Source organism: Solanum lycopersicum, chromosome 10, assembly GCF_036512215.1.
Source record: "Solanum lycopersicum chromosome 10, SLM_r2.1".
Classification (NCBI taxonomy): Eukaryota; Viridiplantae; Streptophyta; class Magnoliopsida; order Solanales; family Solanaceae; genus Solanum; species Solanum lycopersicum.
In genome coordinates this window covers 63,072,745-63,089,371 of record NC_090809.1, presented here as the reverse complement: position 1 = coordinate 63,089,371, position 16,627 = coordinate 63,072,745, and the positions used below count along the sequence as shown (strand labels likewise).

Genomic DNA, 16,627 nt, shown 5'->3' with positions numbered 1-16,627 from the left:
TGAATTTAATAGAATCTCAATATAAATATCAAAAATGCAGTAAAAAAAATAAAGACAAATGGTGAAATATAAGGTTAATAACCAACTTAATTTGAATTTTCTAGTCTAGTAGATTCTTTAGTGAATGAAATATTTAAGTTAAGTCAATAAATATAAGATATTTCTATTTTATACGTATATCAAAGTAACATGTATTTTCAATTTAGTAAGATTGTTAATACTCAACACGAATAAATATTTACGTATTAATAGACCAAATCTTCCAGCTGTTATCTTAATATCTCTATATATACACAAAATTGGCTAAAATTATACAGATTATAATTTTGCTCCCCAACCAATAGACAAAACTTAAGAAGCCAACTATATAGTATATCTGCAAAAATAGTTAATGGTGGTTGGGTGTCTGATTATAAATTATCCACTGCTAATTAAATTTTTTATGTAAATGGTGTTGTTCAACCTCTCCATCACATTTTTTTTTTAATTTATGTAGTCATATTAATTATCGTAAAATTAGTTGTAATTATTTTCTTAATTAAGACTTAGGTGGAATTGGTTGTCATTTGAAATCATCTTTAGGGAATATAATTAGTCGTTGTTGTTGTAGTACTTGGCTGTCCAAACTCAATAATGATTTCTATGAATAAAAAACACAGTAAAAATTTACAAAAATGATATTTATCGAAACTTCGATTGCTAAATTTGATGAAGATGGTGAAAATAAGAAATATTTAAATTTAAAAGAGTAGTGCAAATTGCCTTTGATTATGCGAAGTAGATCACTTATACCCTATGTTATATTTTGAAATAAAATATACCCTGTTGTTATCTCGGGAGACTATAAATACCTTCAAGAGTTAACGACTTAAACACGACTATAAATACGTACAAGAGTTAACGACTTAAACACAACCTGAGAATATTATACAAACTATATTTGAAACTTGAGGATTGAAAGATAGGAACAAATAGGATGAACACATTGAATCTTTAAGACATCTACTGGCAAATCCTATTATTTTGGTGTTAGAAACATACTAATACAACATTGGAAGCTTGTTATATCCATGATCACACCCCACCCCCAAACCCCAAACTATTAATTTAATACAACTACATCTGGAAAACCTGATAATCCAAATTCAGATAGCATAAAACCATGTAATTGTTTATCTAATATATGCACATCTTGTTGAGCAACAAGCTTCATAGTAGTTAGAGAACCAAATCAGTTGACACATGACATGTTCTTACTCATCAAGCCCATACTCTTCTCCGAAATAACTATCAACCAGCTCGTTCGCCATGCTCCTGAGTTCTTCATTTTCATGAAATTGATATCTTTCCATTGCATCAATACCATCTTCCCTTTCAACGAGCTTCGGACCCTCTCCATTTGGCATTCCTCTCAACACCTGTCAAAGGAGAAGTTACTAAAATGGTCCTAAGACACACTGGGCTCTAATTATGCAGTTAATATAAACCACACAAGATAGCAAGTCAGATAGGGCAATCAAAGGGGGTTCAATTGAATCTCTATCGTTGGACTATGCAAATAGGTCGAAAACAACCATTTTTGTATATATGATAAGTTTTTGAATCACTTTACACAAGGAAGTTTCTAATGTAATGGCAAAAGTTGGATTGGAAATTGCTTTAGGTCGCGGGCTCAAATCCAAGAGTGGAATTCTTGCGGTTTTTTGAATCCCCTTGATTCTTTTCTTTCTTGCTCACTCCAACATCATTGTAATCTAGTTTTATGATCTGGAACAACTAATGCTAACAATCTGCCGGAATGAACCATTATAAACCGTCGTTATAAATATAAAAGAGTGTGTGTGCGCGCGCGTGGGTGGGTGGGTGGGGGTAGCTCTTTTTACTACCTTCGTTATGATTTTGTTGGGGTATATAAACCATAACAAGCACACTCTGTTTAGAGAAGGAGAAGATAAGTAAATAGAAGATAAGATTGATCAACAACAACCATTCTCTGCTTACCAGCTCAATGAATTGCAGTCCCAATCTCGCTGCCTCAACATCAGCAGATCTTACCAAATCCAGAAAACCAGTTAGGCATCCCCCACGAACAAGATTGACCAAGTGGTCAAGAATCACATTTGGCCTTCCGGAACCTTCAGTAGGGGCGACACAGATGTTTCCCAGGACATACGCTACCTCCTTTTTTATGTCAAATGCAGCTTTAGAAAGAAGATTTAAAAGAAGCGGCATAGCTTCACTTGAATATATCAACTGCTTATGCTCCACTGAACCAGCAGCTATATTAGATAGCACCCATGCAGCTTCCTAGAAAATTCCACAAGTTTTAATAAACAGTATAACAGTCTCTAAAATATAAATATACTAAGTACCATCAGCATACCTTATTCAAGATACGGTGTTCACTCTTTAAGCACTTTACTAATGCTTGAATGGCATCACCTGGTAATATTAAGTTGTTGGAGGTTTAGATGTCATATAGTTTCTATGCCAAAAAAGAAGGGTTAAGTTCAAAACTAGCCTGTTAGCGCATGTCTCGCAACAAGAACAAAATTAGTTATATGAGGTTCACCAGCCACAAGATTTCCCAAGCTCCGCAGCACCTGATTAAACCATAGTTGTCAAAGACCCAACAAATGACATACACACAGATGACGGAGCACATATAATGCTGATTAACAAAAAGATGTGGCCATCACCAACACTTACCTAAAAGGCAACTGAAAGATGAAATTTAATTAATTAATTTCTGTAAGTCAAGAAATTTAACGATTATTTACCACACTAGCTCTCAAATGCCATTAAAAGCAATACACAGGACTTATCTAGTTATAATTTCTGCATCAACTGTTATTAAAGCAAAATCTTGTGATAATCATGAAATAATAAGAGCAAGTGTGGCTCTTTTTCATACTAGAAGAGATATGTCATCGTGACAAAACCTTGAAGGGGATGCATATATAACCCCCCTCCCTCCCTCCCTCCCTCGGGGTGGGATGGAAGTTCAAGGGTTCCAATGATGCTGTGAACCTGTGTGACCATAATTTGATTCCTGTAAACCACTTTTGACAAAAGTAAATTGACACAATCATGATATAAAACAAGTGCGGTTTTGATCTAACCTTTCAGTATTCACTAATAAAACAGTATAAATTACGAGAAGACATATAATATCAGACTACCTGAAATCAAGTTTTCAGAGAAGTGTGGTTTTGATCTACCTTTCAGTATTCACTAATCAAACAGTATAAACTACGAGAAGACATATAATATCGGACTAACTGAAATCAAGTTTTCATAATATCCTTGAAGAGTTGACAACTTAATACATGTGAGTCCTAAAATTTAATTGCCTGCGGCAATATCTGGATCGAAGCGACCACTTTTCAGGATTCTTTCCTCCATGTTGTAACACTAAAAGTGCAGTTTACTATCTTATCCTTTAATTTCATAAGCAAAAATATTGTCCACCAAGAGCTACAGAAACTCAGTTAGCAATCCAAAGTTGAGAATAAGGACAATAGAATTGAAAAAGGGGAACAGAAAAGCCAAAAGGAACACAATGTTGCATGTGATCACATATATTTTCTATTCAACAAATAGTTTTAATTTTTCAGAACCACTTGTCCTTTCAATTTGAGAGACCCAAAAATGAAGTCAGATCAGTATTTTCATTCCATCAGTGATTTATTCAATTTTTGTTTTATTTTGACAAGTTCCATGTGATTGTTCTCAAAACTCAGCAAGTACAAATAATAAAAATTTTCTGGTAACATAAATCCACTAAACCAATAATATTAGTATGCATGTTACCGGGATAAGCAGTTGCAGGCTAGTTGACATGTCCAATATTTCTACCAGTACTTGTACGAGATCACTCTTTGCCAGTATTGTAGTTGCAACATTTGAAAGGGCAGTGAGATACACAACGACCCATGCTACTTCAGTGGCCAACTCATCATCCCTGGATGTGCCCAGTCAAGTAATTAGAAAGGGACACTGCAGGAAGATATCGGATAATTTGAATAATTATCTAATTTTAAGAGGCATGTCACTTCTCCTTATGATTATCAATAGATATTATATTACCATAACATCTACGAAAAAAAATAAGTGTCATACACTTGTAAGAAAGTATAGCAAACAAATGGCCTTCCAACTGAAGTGTGCACTGCACAACACAGCATAGGGGCCCAACATCGGAACATACAATAACAGGGATGGACCTGGCTCTATTGCTGTGTACACAAATGGACCTTGGTCAAAACTCAATGCCAAAAGCTTGCTCATGTGGTGAGAGACAAATAATCCATCCCTCAACCAATGTGGAACACTTAGCAATAGTAACATTACTAACAAGGTACAGTTGATAGTACAAAAAGTATGGACTTGTACATCACTACAAAGCAAAAGACTCCGGAACAACCTACCCTTTCTTTAAATGTCGAACAATTCTATCAGGTATTCCATCAATTTTTATCAACTCTGTTGCAGCTCTAGGATCTGGTCCCTACACAAAACAAAGAGGATCTTATATTTCAAAAGTTCAAAAAAAAATCAGAAGACATCATGTTCAAAATAAAAATAAAAATCAGAAGACATACACTCAAGAGGGAAAAGAAGTAACAAGTAATGATTCTCTCAAATTGTCAAAAAGAGTTAGTAGCATAAAAGCAAGGTAATAGTCAATCTGCTTTTGGTTATCACCTAAAGATGAATTGTACTGATTGGACAGACAGTAATTTTTTAAAAATCCGATAATATGCATGATAAGGAGAGAAACTTCATTCTTGAACCTTGATTAGGTTTGATAATGCCCAAGCAGCTGTTCTTACTGTTGACCTCTTGTTAGGCAGCAGCATCCTTGCAAGAGCTGGTAAGGCTCCTTGTAATAGGAGAACATTTCTCAGCTCTTCACTTTCACCAGCAACATTTCCCAATGCCCATGCACACTGCTCCATGACATGTATGGAACTCTTCTCTACAAATTAATAAGAACAAAACAGTGAATACTTAATTAAATGTAAAATTAACAAAAGAAATATCAATTCTATCCATTGTCCCAATAACTTAACTGTGAAGAAGCAATGGCTTGTTATAGTTGGTGTCATGCCCTGCTACTGAGGGAATAACTACTCTTATGTTATAATGCTTGATCTTTATCACATAGAGACAATAATAAAATGCCATTAAGTCTTTACAACCAGAAAAAAATTTATTGCCTTAAAGTCTGATTAACTTCCAAAGGACATAATCAGATATAAGGTCCAAATACGATCAATTTTTTCTCTGGTGGCTAAAAGTGTTATTATGTGTCTCCTTATCTCTGTGGTACCCATATTTTCACTGGTCCTTTTGTCAATTGGTAAAAAGATGTTGTATTACTTTTGAGGAAGTTAATAAGCAATCAAAGTCGAATCTGTCAATCTGTTTACGGCCTCAATCTCCAAGGGCATGTTTTGGCTGTTCTAGCTCATATTTCCCAATGAAGCAAGAGATTCAGTATTATACCAATATTCTTCTTCTTTCTTTCTTTTTTCTGATAACCGAAAAATCTCCAATGGACAGTTACACACAGTTCGAAACTCGGTGGTTAATGGGTCGGCCACTTTATCCTTCTCCACTTAAATATCAAGCTTTTCTTTATGGTAGGCCAGTAAAATTTGAACTTGTGACGCACACCTAATCCACACATCACATATTGTGTGGTCTTACCACTAGATCAAAGCTCGGACTTCCCTAATTGCTTGTGTTCATGGCACTATCCTGACATGTCATGATCATAAAGGGTTGATCAATTTAAATAGCACCCTGTCATTTCTGGAGCAACAACTCGCAAAACTAAAATACCTTTTTGGAATAAAAGCGGCAGAACTCTTGTACGCTAGATCCGGACTTATTCATCCTCTAAGGATCCAAATCTTTCATTTATTCCTATATAATTTTTTTGAAACTGGTAACATTTCATTTATTCCTATATAATGGGGCCTTTTAAATGACCTAGGACTATATAAGAGTTTTGTTCACAAGATCAACTTTCTCAAAATCACGCAACCTGATATATCATTCATTGTTAGCGTGGTTATCCAGATTCTGCTGGCTTCTTGTAACAGACGTTGGTATGCTTTAATGCGCATTCACGGGTGTATCAATCGCCATGATAAGGAATTATTAAAAAGTAGAGGAAGTGTATCAATTCTTGGGTATTTCACTTCTGGGCTCCAGCAAGCAGAAATTCCCTTGGATAGACAACTCACCTCATCGGGTCTCTTAGAAAAGTAAAAACCAAAGATGTGATGACCGAACCAAGTGTGGACCTACAGTAATGAGCCATGGCCTTAACCACGTGAGGGAATACGATAAAAGTTGTTTCTTAAGAAGCTAAAAGAAAATTGATACAATTAAGCCACTACGAAACCACGTGAGGGAATACGATAAAAGTTGTTTCTTAAGAAGCTAAAATCCAACGGAAAATTGATATAATTAAGCCACTACAAATTCCTATGTTTCTTCAAAGAAAGAGAAATAGATTGTTGACAAAATATTGACCAAACATATGTAGCTATGACTTATGAGTCATCAATTCAGATGACCAACTAGTAAATATTCTTACATAATTCCAAGGTCCCAGTATAAGCGGCATCTAAAAAATTATAATTTTTTAGATTACATCAATCTTTGTTATTGTGGTAAGGATTTGTGAGAATCTTCAGATAGCTTATATAAGGTAAATGTATTCTGTAATTTTTCTATTGTTGACAAGGGAACCCACAGCGCTATCTTTAGGGGGCGCATAGGGTAAACCCTGCTCCTGTGCAATAGTCCGCAAACCACACATGAGAGGTAAATTGCACTAGGCAAGCCCCGTGCGATGAGCTCAACCCCCTGTTGTCGTAGGCAAGGGGTTTCAAAAGCCCTCCATCTAGTCACTGTTTTAATATTTCATTATCTGTATTATATGTACCGCAAACTCGAGGCTGGATGTGGTAATTTCAACAAATAACTTAAAGTATGCTTGAAAATCAAACTGAAGAAAGTGAGGCTTCCACCAACCTCCTAGATGAACCACAAGCAATGGTAATGCAGGTAACAAAGCTTTGGTTTCCTCGGGTTTTCCAGCAGCAATATTAGTTAGGCACCAAGCAGCCTCAAGCAACTACATCAAGATAATGACCCAGGTAAGAAATTGTCAATATATAGGTCTCAAGATATTGAAACTTTTTCCCATTTTCTTTAAAAGAGAGATAAGGCTACCATTAATCGCTTGGTTACCAAGCATGAGAAGAATTTCTATATGTGATGATTCAGTAGATGAGTATAACTTGTTAACAGAAGCTGCAAAATTGTGTGAAAATATCACAAACATTTGACCAAATAAAAGTGTGATCTCCCATCAAGCACAAAGCAACTCCCAACAAAGTAAAAAGGACAACTGTACAAGTATGCTATGTGTCATATGAAAAGTCTTAAAAAAGAAATCAGAACTCTTTACATTAACAGTCAGCAGGAATTTGTAATGTATTCCTTTACCTGTTCATCTGAAGAGCCAAATGAAAGACACTGAATAAGAAGAGGTATAACTCCAGCCTGTAGAGCAGCTTCAACAGGAGGGAATTCCGACCTAGAGAGAAAGCGTCTCAGCTCACGAAGAGCATTCACTCTTTTCTCTGTTGCCCCTTTACCCCTAGCAATTGTAAGACTTCACTTAATCAGTAACTGAAAGGGAAAACATATGGCATGATGAGCTGCCAAATACAAAAAGCTTATAGCAAATCACCGGTGAAGACTACAGCAGAAATCATTTTCAATGTCCCCATCCATTAAACTAGGGGGAGCTCCAAAGATCAATGGCTAGGTGAACTCTAAAAGGACCACACAAGTCATTATGAAGTACCTCTACTACAGCAACACTTATGCTTCAATCCCAAACTAAGTTGCAGGCAGTTACTATACTATTCATTCTATCTGGTTCTGGTCCTTTCCGACACTTAATAATTTATCTTTTTATACAGATTAGACATTCTCTATATATCACACTTATTCGTATGAAATTGCTAACTAGAAATACACCAAGAATGCTATACAAATAGGGACTACGTAATCAACCAATGAGGATTAAGGGCGTTAAAAGAGGATAGAGTAAACGTAACATCACAAGAAGACAACGAAAGTAAACAGAAGCAATTACAACTAACCAAGATAACTGAAATTTAAAATAGAAAACAAAATGTAACACCAAAAAACCACTGTTCGCAACCAAAATTTCTTCATAGCAAAACAAAAAGTATTCTCCATACTGGTAGGCAACATCAAGCTTTAATTCTTCCACAGCTGCCGAAGTCAAGGCCTCCAAAATTGCTTGATCTTCTTCAATCATCATGTCACTATCATCCATAGAGGCCTCATCAAAATCAGCACTAACTCCAACTCTGCATAGACGCTTTGTCCGCATCAGGGCTTCTCTCCTTTCCTTCCCCACTGTAACAGCATGTTGCCGTCTTCGCTGTGCTGCAGCATTGCCAACTGAAAAAAACAAACTCACACTAAAATCAAACAGAAACAAGACATCCACTCAACACATAAACATAACCAAGTTCAAATCTTTAAACTTCAGCAATTAGGAGAAATAAACAAAACTTCACCAACCAACTAATTCTTTAGCTTTTTATTGAGCTAAGAAAAAACCCAATACCACAACCAAGCTTATATTTTTGTTAAGACATTTAATCACAAATAAAAACCTGGTCTTTACATTTCAAAACTATCAAGATTGAATTTTTTTTCAACATAAGCTAACAAAATGGGATAAAAAGGAGTTTCCATACCTGAAGCTTTGATGGGGTCTCTTTTATGAGAAACCAAACCTTCATCTGCCATAGTTTTGATTACCCAATGAAGCTCTTCAAATGGGGGATTTCGTCAATAGCAGAAAATATGATAACTTCTTTGAATCAAAAGAGAAATAGGGTTCTTGAAGTAGCAAAATCTTTGATTTTTTTAAGAAAATGAAAAATCTTGCACTCAATTTAACGATGAATTTTTGGGAAAATTGAATTCCAGCTAGGTATAGTTGGGTGCGTTTTTCCTATTGTGTTTTCTTTTTCTTTTTTTTCTTCTGTAGTTTTTTTTTGTATTTTTATCTTTTTAGTTTTTGTTGTTATTATTGATTCTCAAAATTCTTCTTTTATAGTCAAAAAGATTCTGACATAAAAACAAAATAAAGTTAGAATGCAATTTATAGGAGCCTAGCGAGATTTTGATTTCGAGTTTTGGATATGAACTTTTTTTTTTATAGATGATACTTTTTCAAATGAAATTTTACATAACGAAAAGTAAAAGAATTAAATTTTAATTCGAGTCAACTCTTTTCTCTCGCTTTAGTTAAGACAACTAGTTATTCACTAAAGAACGATTTTAAAATTTGAAGATCTTAAATACCACATTACATATTAAATCAAATAAAAGAAATGGATTGATTTGTTCAATTTTGAGCTGTAACTCAAACTATTTATTTTTTCCAAATTTTTATTCGATCGAATATGTATATTCGATAATATCGTCTTTTAGATATTTAAAAATTAAAAATACTCAAGTAATTTAATTTTCCTTTTATGATATATTAAATGAAATTTCGTATACATTCATTGTTATATATAATTTCACACATACGTGCATTGGATATGTGATATCTTATATCTTAATATGAGTAAGAATATCTTTTTAAAGAAATAATGTAAATGATATTGAAATATAACTATACATAATTATAAATTATGGGAAAATGATAAATATTATTGTCAAAAATAATTTTAATTTTTTGAGTTTCTTCATTTATGAACTATCATGTATGAAACATATTGTTGTTACAATTTGTCATTACAGAGATATATAATCTTTAAAAAGAAATTAATAATTGTTAATTATTAAAAAAACTATAATTGGGAGTAAGGCGAGGAAAATGTAGGTTACAAAGTTTGGAATCAGCACGGTTATCTATAAAGTGAAAGTTCAGATATTCACTCAATTAGACTACTAAAATTTTCTATAATTATATAAACTTAAAGATATTTATTTGATTTAAAGTGAAAATTAAAGTCAACAAAATAGTACGTTTATAACGTGTGCAAATTAATCAAGTTTAAATATGCAAACCCTAAGAGAGGTTAATAAAAATGAAAGTAACTATTATAAAATTAATTATAATCTCCTCATCTTGATCAAATTAAGTGAATCTATTTAAGAAAGAATCATGTCAATTCAAATTAAAAGAATATTATAATGATATTGAATTTACAGTATCGTGCACATTTTTAGTTTTTAGTAGTACTCAAGTCAATTTATTATGAAGTTCTTTTTGACAATTTTGAACAATATAATTAAAAAAGTGTGACTAATGGATATGTATGTAATCATTTAAAACTCAAATAAAAATTAATGAAAAGAATATGTTTTTTTTGGTTTTAATTTATTTGTTTATTTTTATTTGATAAGAAATTTTATAACAGTGAATAAAAATTTTAAATTTTATAATTTTAAACTAAAAATATGTCGAATATATTAAAATATTATTTAATTTTATGACTTATATATGTCACTTAAAAAGTTAAAAAAAAAAAAAACAATTTTCATTTTTCAAAAAAAGGAAACAAATGAAAGTAATTAAATAAAATCATAGATTTAAAGATGAATATCTTTAAAAGTTTGTTTGGCCAAAGATTTGATCTTAAATTATTTTCATGTTCTATAAAAAGTTGATTTGAGACGGATCATTTCTTTTGAATTTTCACTCATAAAATTTTAAAAGAATATTTTGAGCGAAATGATCTAAATACAACATTAAAATTTTCAAAATTACAATTTAAAAAACTTAATTTTTCAAATTTTAAATTTCGATTTGAAAATGTCTATAAATAAAGTACAGATTGTATAATATTAGTACAATTTTCACTTTACAAGATTATATTTCATTAGATATATCATTGTTAATTTTGAAAATAATCAAAAAAGTATGTAAACAAATAATTAAATTTAACATGATAAATAATTCAAGTTTCAACTCGTATTATGTGTGATATATATTTTTCCCCCGAATAATTATTAAACTAGAAATATAATCTTTTAGTTAGTGTTCAGATGAAACATCTTCAAATATTTTATGAGTAAAAATTTATCTGTCCTCGATATTTATATACATCAATAAACATCATTATCATGTGCTTGTTAATAAACAATTACTATACTATTCGATTATAATTAACATGAGTAAATAATATTTTATTACGTTAAATTACTTAATTACATAATATTTTATTACGTTAAATTACTTAATTACATACGATAATTTGTTGTAATTATAGCGGCTGCACCGAAAGTTTAATAATTATTCTCTTTTAGTCAGTGAAAAGTGACAAAAACTAAAGGTGACAATAACATGTGTTGCAAATCCTAGTAATTAGAATAAAAAAATAGTATATAGTTATATCCACCATTATTAAGGCTACATAAATAAAATTACAAACTATATATTACCATTATTTTAAAAGTAATTACAAAGAAACTAAAGGAGCCACTATCTAAAAAATAAATAAAATTTGAAGTGTCAACAAAAAATATATTCAAACATATTCAATAACTTACTTAAATTTTGTATCGTATTAAAACATTATTGATCTAATAATTAAAACGAACTTTAAATTTAATAATAAGTTTAGAATAAATAAACTTTAAACGATCGCAAACGAGGTATGGGATGAAAGTATTTGTCACACAGAGAAGGTGACATAGACAAGGAAGGACCATGCCCATCTCACATAGTTCATTAGCTGTTGCCTGTTGGTCATGCCATTCAATTTCTGCGCTCATTGTAATTTCGAGATTCAGATATAAAAATTTTATATTTTTTTAAAATAAAATATACTTATTTAAAAATTACGTAAAAGTTACTATAAATCATAATAAATATTTATTTGAATTTCAAAATTCGAAAAGACACTCCAATATGCTACAAAGGTGCATGTCAATGTTTCTACTATAAAGTCCAAATACTACATATATCAAATTGTAAACAAAACTACATTTTGTCATTGAAAAAATTATAACATAAAGTCCCCATAATGTGTGTAATGTCATTCTATTGTTTGAATTTAAATAAATTGAAGAGGAAACTAAAAATAAACAGAAAAATAGTAGGCAAGAAAACACAAGGTAAGTTTGTTTTTTATTAGTGGAATTAGGTCCAGCCAATTGGGGTCTGCTAAATAGGATTGTCCTTCTATGACATTTGCAATAATACACACATGGGACTGTCTACACTCTACCAACAAATAAAATAATCGTAATGTCTGAATCAAATTTATACGTAATTTATATATGTATCTTAAATATTAATTAACTTTTATTAATATCATTAACAATTCTATCCATTAATATCTGGACAAATAAAAATAATCACGTAATTTTTTTTATTTTTATTGAGATTTGAACTTGGTGAAACGTAATAGATAGTTCTCAAACTTATTTCACGAACACTAGCCACACTCTTAATGAAAATAATATCAAAACATAAGTATAAGATGCCATCATGGCTTAATTTGGTAAAATAAGCTATGTAAAACACATGATGTGTTGTTTAGGTGCACGTCAGACATATTATTCATAGAGTTTACAGGTGATGTGTCGATTGTTCTTCGGTGATTTTTCAGTTATCAAAAAAATAAAAAATATATGGCTACATGACTGGCTGTTTCTTTTTTTTCTTTTCACTGCATAAATGCTCCAACCCAACATATCTACATCAGGACCTTGTAACTAATTGCTGTGTTAGATGGTGACATTTTTAATTGCCAAAAATTGTGAAATTTCTTAACTATATATGTATTCCACTTCATGTTTATTCTTGATTCATTTTTCTTCCCTATATTATTTTAAATAGTTAATTATTTCTTGATCCTTAGTACAAAATATATATAAAGTTCATTTTTAGTAGTCTCTTTGCCATGGAGATCATAAAGGCTAGTTTCATTTGCATTTTCTTGATTTTCCTCCTCATTGATCCTTGTTCTTCTTCAGGTAATTTGTCTACAAATTGATCTTTTTAATCTCTTGTTTATGAAATAGTTTCTCTTTTTTCTTTACTTAATGTTGCTACTAAAAACACGTGAATTTTTTCGACGAATTATCTTTCCCTAGATTACTTTAATTACTCATTGAAAATCATCCATCTATACATATATATTTCTTCATTCAAACTAGTCTCCTTCGATTAATTTGCTTGTGTCCGCTATTTCCTACTGTATAAGACCTCCCCTACCCCAAAGTGAAGAAAGAGGAGCCTTAAAGGCACATACAATAAGGATCAAGAGAGATCTCGTTGTTACATAAGCCTTTACAGAAATAAAAAATTCATTAGTTAGAGAATTCTTTTTACAGGATAGGTATGATAAAGGTAAAATATCAGGATTTCATCGAAATTATGAAATTTCCTATAGAGAGTCTCGGAAACATTTCCATCAAGCCAATTTTCGACAGATTTCATTAAAATGTTGCGTTTTTTTTTTTTAGTAGTGTGTGAAATTTAATTGTGATGACTAATTATAAAAATGTTCTTTTTTTTATTGACAGGGAAAATGGATTTATTTAAGATGGATTCAGAAATTTATGAAATTGATTATAGAGGTCCAGAAACTCATACTTATATTCCTCCACCAAAAGGATCAAAGGGAAAACATAATTTTCATCATCAAAACATGATGTTAAAACATCATCGCAAATTCAAAGGATTGAAAGTTCCTGAAAAGTTTAGTGTAAGTAATTTAATTTTTCTCTCTTCATATGTCTATTCAATTTTTCATTAATTTACGTAGAGTCAGATCCAAGATTTTTACTAAAACAACGCTAAATATCACTACGTATGTTAATACCTTTTGTGTGATACAAAAGTTAGAATTTTTTGAAAGTATATAATAGAGTTTGAGTTAATTGTAAATATAGTTAATAATGCCATGCGGAGGCGGAGCTAGCAAGGGCCGAGGGTTTCTTTTTTTTCTTTTTTTTTTTTTTTTTCAGAAATTACATTGTTTATATATAGTTAAAATATTTATATACTTTTTATATTTTGAAATACCTTATAAAAATTCTGACTCTGTTTTTGTTTCTATAAATTTTGTGTTTTCTTTTTGTTTCAATTTTTCTTATTCAATTTCTGATTTAGTATTTTCTAATTTTTGTAGGGGGAGAAAATTCATGGATGAATTTAAAAGAAATTTGATGTGTGTTTTTTGGATATTTGGATGAACAATTAAGAAGAGTGTTGCTGCAGTTTGGAGATACATATTAAATGCATTAGAATGTTATTTAATTTTATTTCTTTAATTTTTAATATCTCCCAATATTTGTATAAATGAGGCTTGTGATAGACTTTGATTATTGCTATTGTATCCATTATAATTATTTTGTGCATCATAATTATTTTTGGACCATGGAATATTAAATCTGTTTTTGTATATTATTCCACCCTAGTTAATGAATGATTGCTCCAAAGAGAATATTAAGAAGGCTTAAAATTCCATAGTTTGTGAATTTGTTAGTAAATTCTATGCTCTACATATTTGAATTATAACATATTTTAGTTGAATATCTGAATGAATAATAAAGTGTTCATAGTAATTAACTTTTATTTAAATTTTGAAAAACAAGAAATTTATGTGTTCTTAAATATATATTATGTAAATAAGTTAAAATCACTTAGAATATGCTATTTTCTTTAATAATATGAATTAGCTCAGATAAGTTGTAAAAAACTCATGTTTATTTCAATTGAGACTAATATGTATGATTAAAAAAGATGACATATGCTTAAGAATATACACAAAAAATTGAAAAAAATATCTGTTAGAATTTGAATTTAGATACAAATATTGAATGCAGAGTAGAAATTAAAATTAAAAAAAATAAATTGACAAACTATAATTAGAGAGCATCTAAATGAAATTGATACAAAGTTTTAGGGGCATGTGTATGTATTAAGGAATCGTTTCGTAATTAGATAGAGTTATATATGCATATTACTATAGTAGTAATGTAGGAGTTAATTATGAGTAAATTATATATTATAATATATACATATTAGTCATTCCATTTATTATAGTACATGTTGCTAGCGGGAGATGATATGTATTTCATAGAATTAGTTGAGGTGCACACGAAGCAGAATTAATATGGAAAAACACATAGTGAGACATATTTTACTACCAAATATGCTATTATTACTTTTACTTTTAAAATATTACATATCTTACCATTAATTAAGAATTTTCTAGGCATCTTAGACTTATATACACATATTTTTGTCCCTATATATTTGCTATCAAATACACAAAAACATGGAGAGAGGTGAGCTACATTCATATGCATCACAGATACATGCGAATCAAATTGGATACAAATTAGATACATGTATCTGTATGTATCTAGAGTGAATCACATATATCTTGGATATTATATACATGGGCGAGTGACAACTTCATTACCATATATACTATTATTGCTTATACTTTCAAAATAGTACGTATCTTACCACTAATTATGAGTTTTTTTTTTTATATATCTTATACTTAGATACATATATTGTTGCTATCAGATACACAAAAATAAAGAGAGAGGCGTACGAGATTCGTATACATCCTAGATACATGTATCTATAAGTATCAAGAATGATTCATATGCATCTAGAAACGAGACGGAAAAGAGATGAGCGAGATTTGCTATATATCTTAGATACATATTAGTCTACTTGAAATACAATGTATCTAAAACAAGTTATAATTTACACCTGCATTTAATTTAATATATTCGAGAGACATACATTCGAGACCATAATATGATAAAATACATAACATTAGAGTGTAGCTAACTTATTAAATGCCAAATTAATAAAACATAAATTCATAAATTAATATCTGTATAACTCACGTCTAAATCAACTGTCAAAATGACTTGGAGCCTATTAAGAAAGAAAAGATTAATTTTCCTCCACTGTTTACGGTCATCCTCAACCCAAAAAAAAAAAGAAGAAAAAAGACATTATTTCTATTTATCAATTTCCACAGAGTTTTACTCAAATAGAATCGAGAGATCTTTGAGGTTGTCATCCTCTTTTGTTCTTCTTCTTATTGAGACATCTCTTAGATCCCTCAACTCGCTCTCCAATTCTTGAAAATCACAATATTCAAAAATCAATTTTGGTTTTTGAAAATTTTCTGTTCTAATGGCGAATGTGGAAGAATCAAGCCCATTTCTACCCAGTCAAAAATCTGGTACAAACGATGAAATGAAGCCCACAAAGCCCAGTTCTTCAAATTCCGGCAAAATCCCAGCTCCGTCGGCTGCGGCGGAGCCGGTTAAGCCAGCTTCATCTGCTGTTTCGATGGGGTGGACAGCTGAGGGTTTACCTATGGGCCATAGCGTTGGGACGGCGGTGGTGGGGGAGCCAATCATGCGTAGGGCTCAATGGGAATCTAGCCTTTGCTCTTGTTTTGGGAAGAATGATGAATTTGCCAGCAGCGATTTTGAAGTTTGTGAGTTTTCAATCTTATAAAGTTTGTTGCTTTGAATGTTTTTGTTGTTTATA

The 16,627-nt window shown here is 31.1% G+C and overlaps 5 protein-coding genes across 13 annotated transcripts in view; 4 read left to right on the top strand and 1 right to left on the bottom strand.

Moving 5' to 3' along the window:
- The window catches only part of LOC101248731 (zinc finger protein JACKDAW), a 91,545-nt gene that overhangs the window by 31,262 nt on the left and 43,656 nt on the right, over positions 1 to 16,627 (top strand). The window lies entirely within an intron of this gene.
- LOC101249033 (syntaxin-71) overlaps positions 1 to 16,627 on the top strand; it is a 79,638-nt gene that overhangs the window by 31,265 nt on the left and 31,746 nt on the right. The gene's annotated exons all lie outside the window — the stretch shown is intronic.
- Positions 1 to 16,627, top strand: part of LOC101250462 (cell number regulator 8) — a 50,922-nt gene that overhangs the window by 31,262 nt on the left and 3,033 nt on the right. For 2 of the 6 annotated variants that reach the window (XM_069290551.1, XM_069290552.1), the window contains exon 2: positions 16,107 to 16,574. In XM_069290551.1, coding sequence (XP_069146652.1) covers positions 16,265 to 16,574 — 310 coding nt within the window. In that variant the 5' untranslated portion in view covers positions 16,107 to 16,264. Of the gene's footprint in view, positions 1 to 15,999; positions 16,575 to 16,627 lie in introns of all 6 variants that reach the window. The other 4 variants (XM_069290550.1, XM_004249450.5, XM_069290548.1 and 1 more) reach the window with 3 other exon arrangements.
- LOC101251047 (importin subunit alpha-9-like) lies at positions 980 to 9,156 on the bottom strand. The gene is made up of 11 exons (NM_001366883.1): positions 8,826 to 9,156; positions 8,298 to 8,523; positions 7,531 to 7,684; positions 7,054 to 7,156; positions 4,797 to 4,981; positions 4,431 to 4,510; positions 3,814 to 3,964; positions 2,522 to 2,603; positions 2,384 to 2,442; positions 2,002 to 2,307; positions 980 to 1,418 (listed from the first exon to the last, which is right to left on the bottom strand). The coding sequence occupies exons 1-11, from the start codon at positions 8,875 to 8,877 to the stop codon at positions 1,254 to 1,256; spliced, it is 1,563 nt and encodes a 520-aa protein (NP_001353812.1). The 5' UTR covers positions 8,878 to 9,156; the 3' UTR covers positions 980 to 1,253.
- On the top strand, positions 12,692 to 14,506 carry LOC101250755 (uncharacterized). Its single transcript, XM_010313961.4, has 3 exons — positions 12,692 to 13,068; positions 13,621 to 13,802; positions 14,229 to 14,506. The coding sequence occupies exons 1-3, from the start codon at positions 12,996 to 12,998 to the stop codon at positions 14,247 to 14,249; spliced, it is 276 nt and encodes a 91-aa protein (XP_010312263.1). The 5' UTR covers positions 12,692 to 12,995; the 3' UTR covers positions 14,250 to 14,506.

What these genes read in the sequence shown, in the direction of transcription:
- LOC101250755 (XM_010313961.4), top strand. Translation starts at nt 12,996, where the DNA reads ATGGAGATCATAAAGGCTAGTTTCATTTGCATTTTCTTGATTTTCCTC. An exon ending in TGATCCTTGTTCTTCTTCAG is followed by an intron (nt 13,069 to 13,620) that starts GTAATTTGTCTA and finishes TTTTATTGACAG; the next exon opens with GGAAAATGGATTTATTTAAG. An exon ending in AAGTTCCTGAAAAGTTTAGT is followed by an intron (nt 13,803 to 14,228) that starts GTAAGTAATTTA and finishes TAATTTTTGTAG; the next exon opens with GGGGAGAAAATTCATGGATG.
- LOC101251047 (NM_001366883.1), bottom strand. Translation starts at nt 8,877, where the DNA reads ATGGCAGATGAAGGTTTGGTTTCTCATAAAAGAGACCCCATCAAAGCT. An exon ending in AAGCTTGATGTTGCCTACCA is followed by an intron (nt 7,685 to 8,297) that starts GTATGGAGAATA and finishes TACAATTGCTAG; the next exon opens with GGGTAAAGGGGCAACAGAGA. An exon ending in CATTATCAAACCTAATCAAG is followed by an intron (nt 4,511 to 4,796) that starts GTTCAAGAATGA and finishes TGTTTTGTGTAG; the next exon opens with GGACCAGATCCTAGAGCTGC.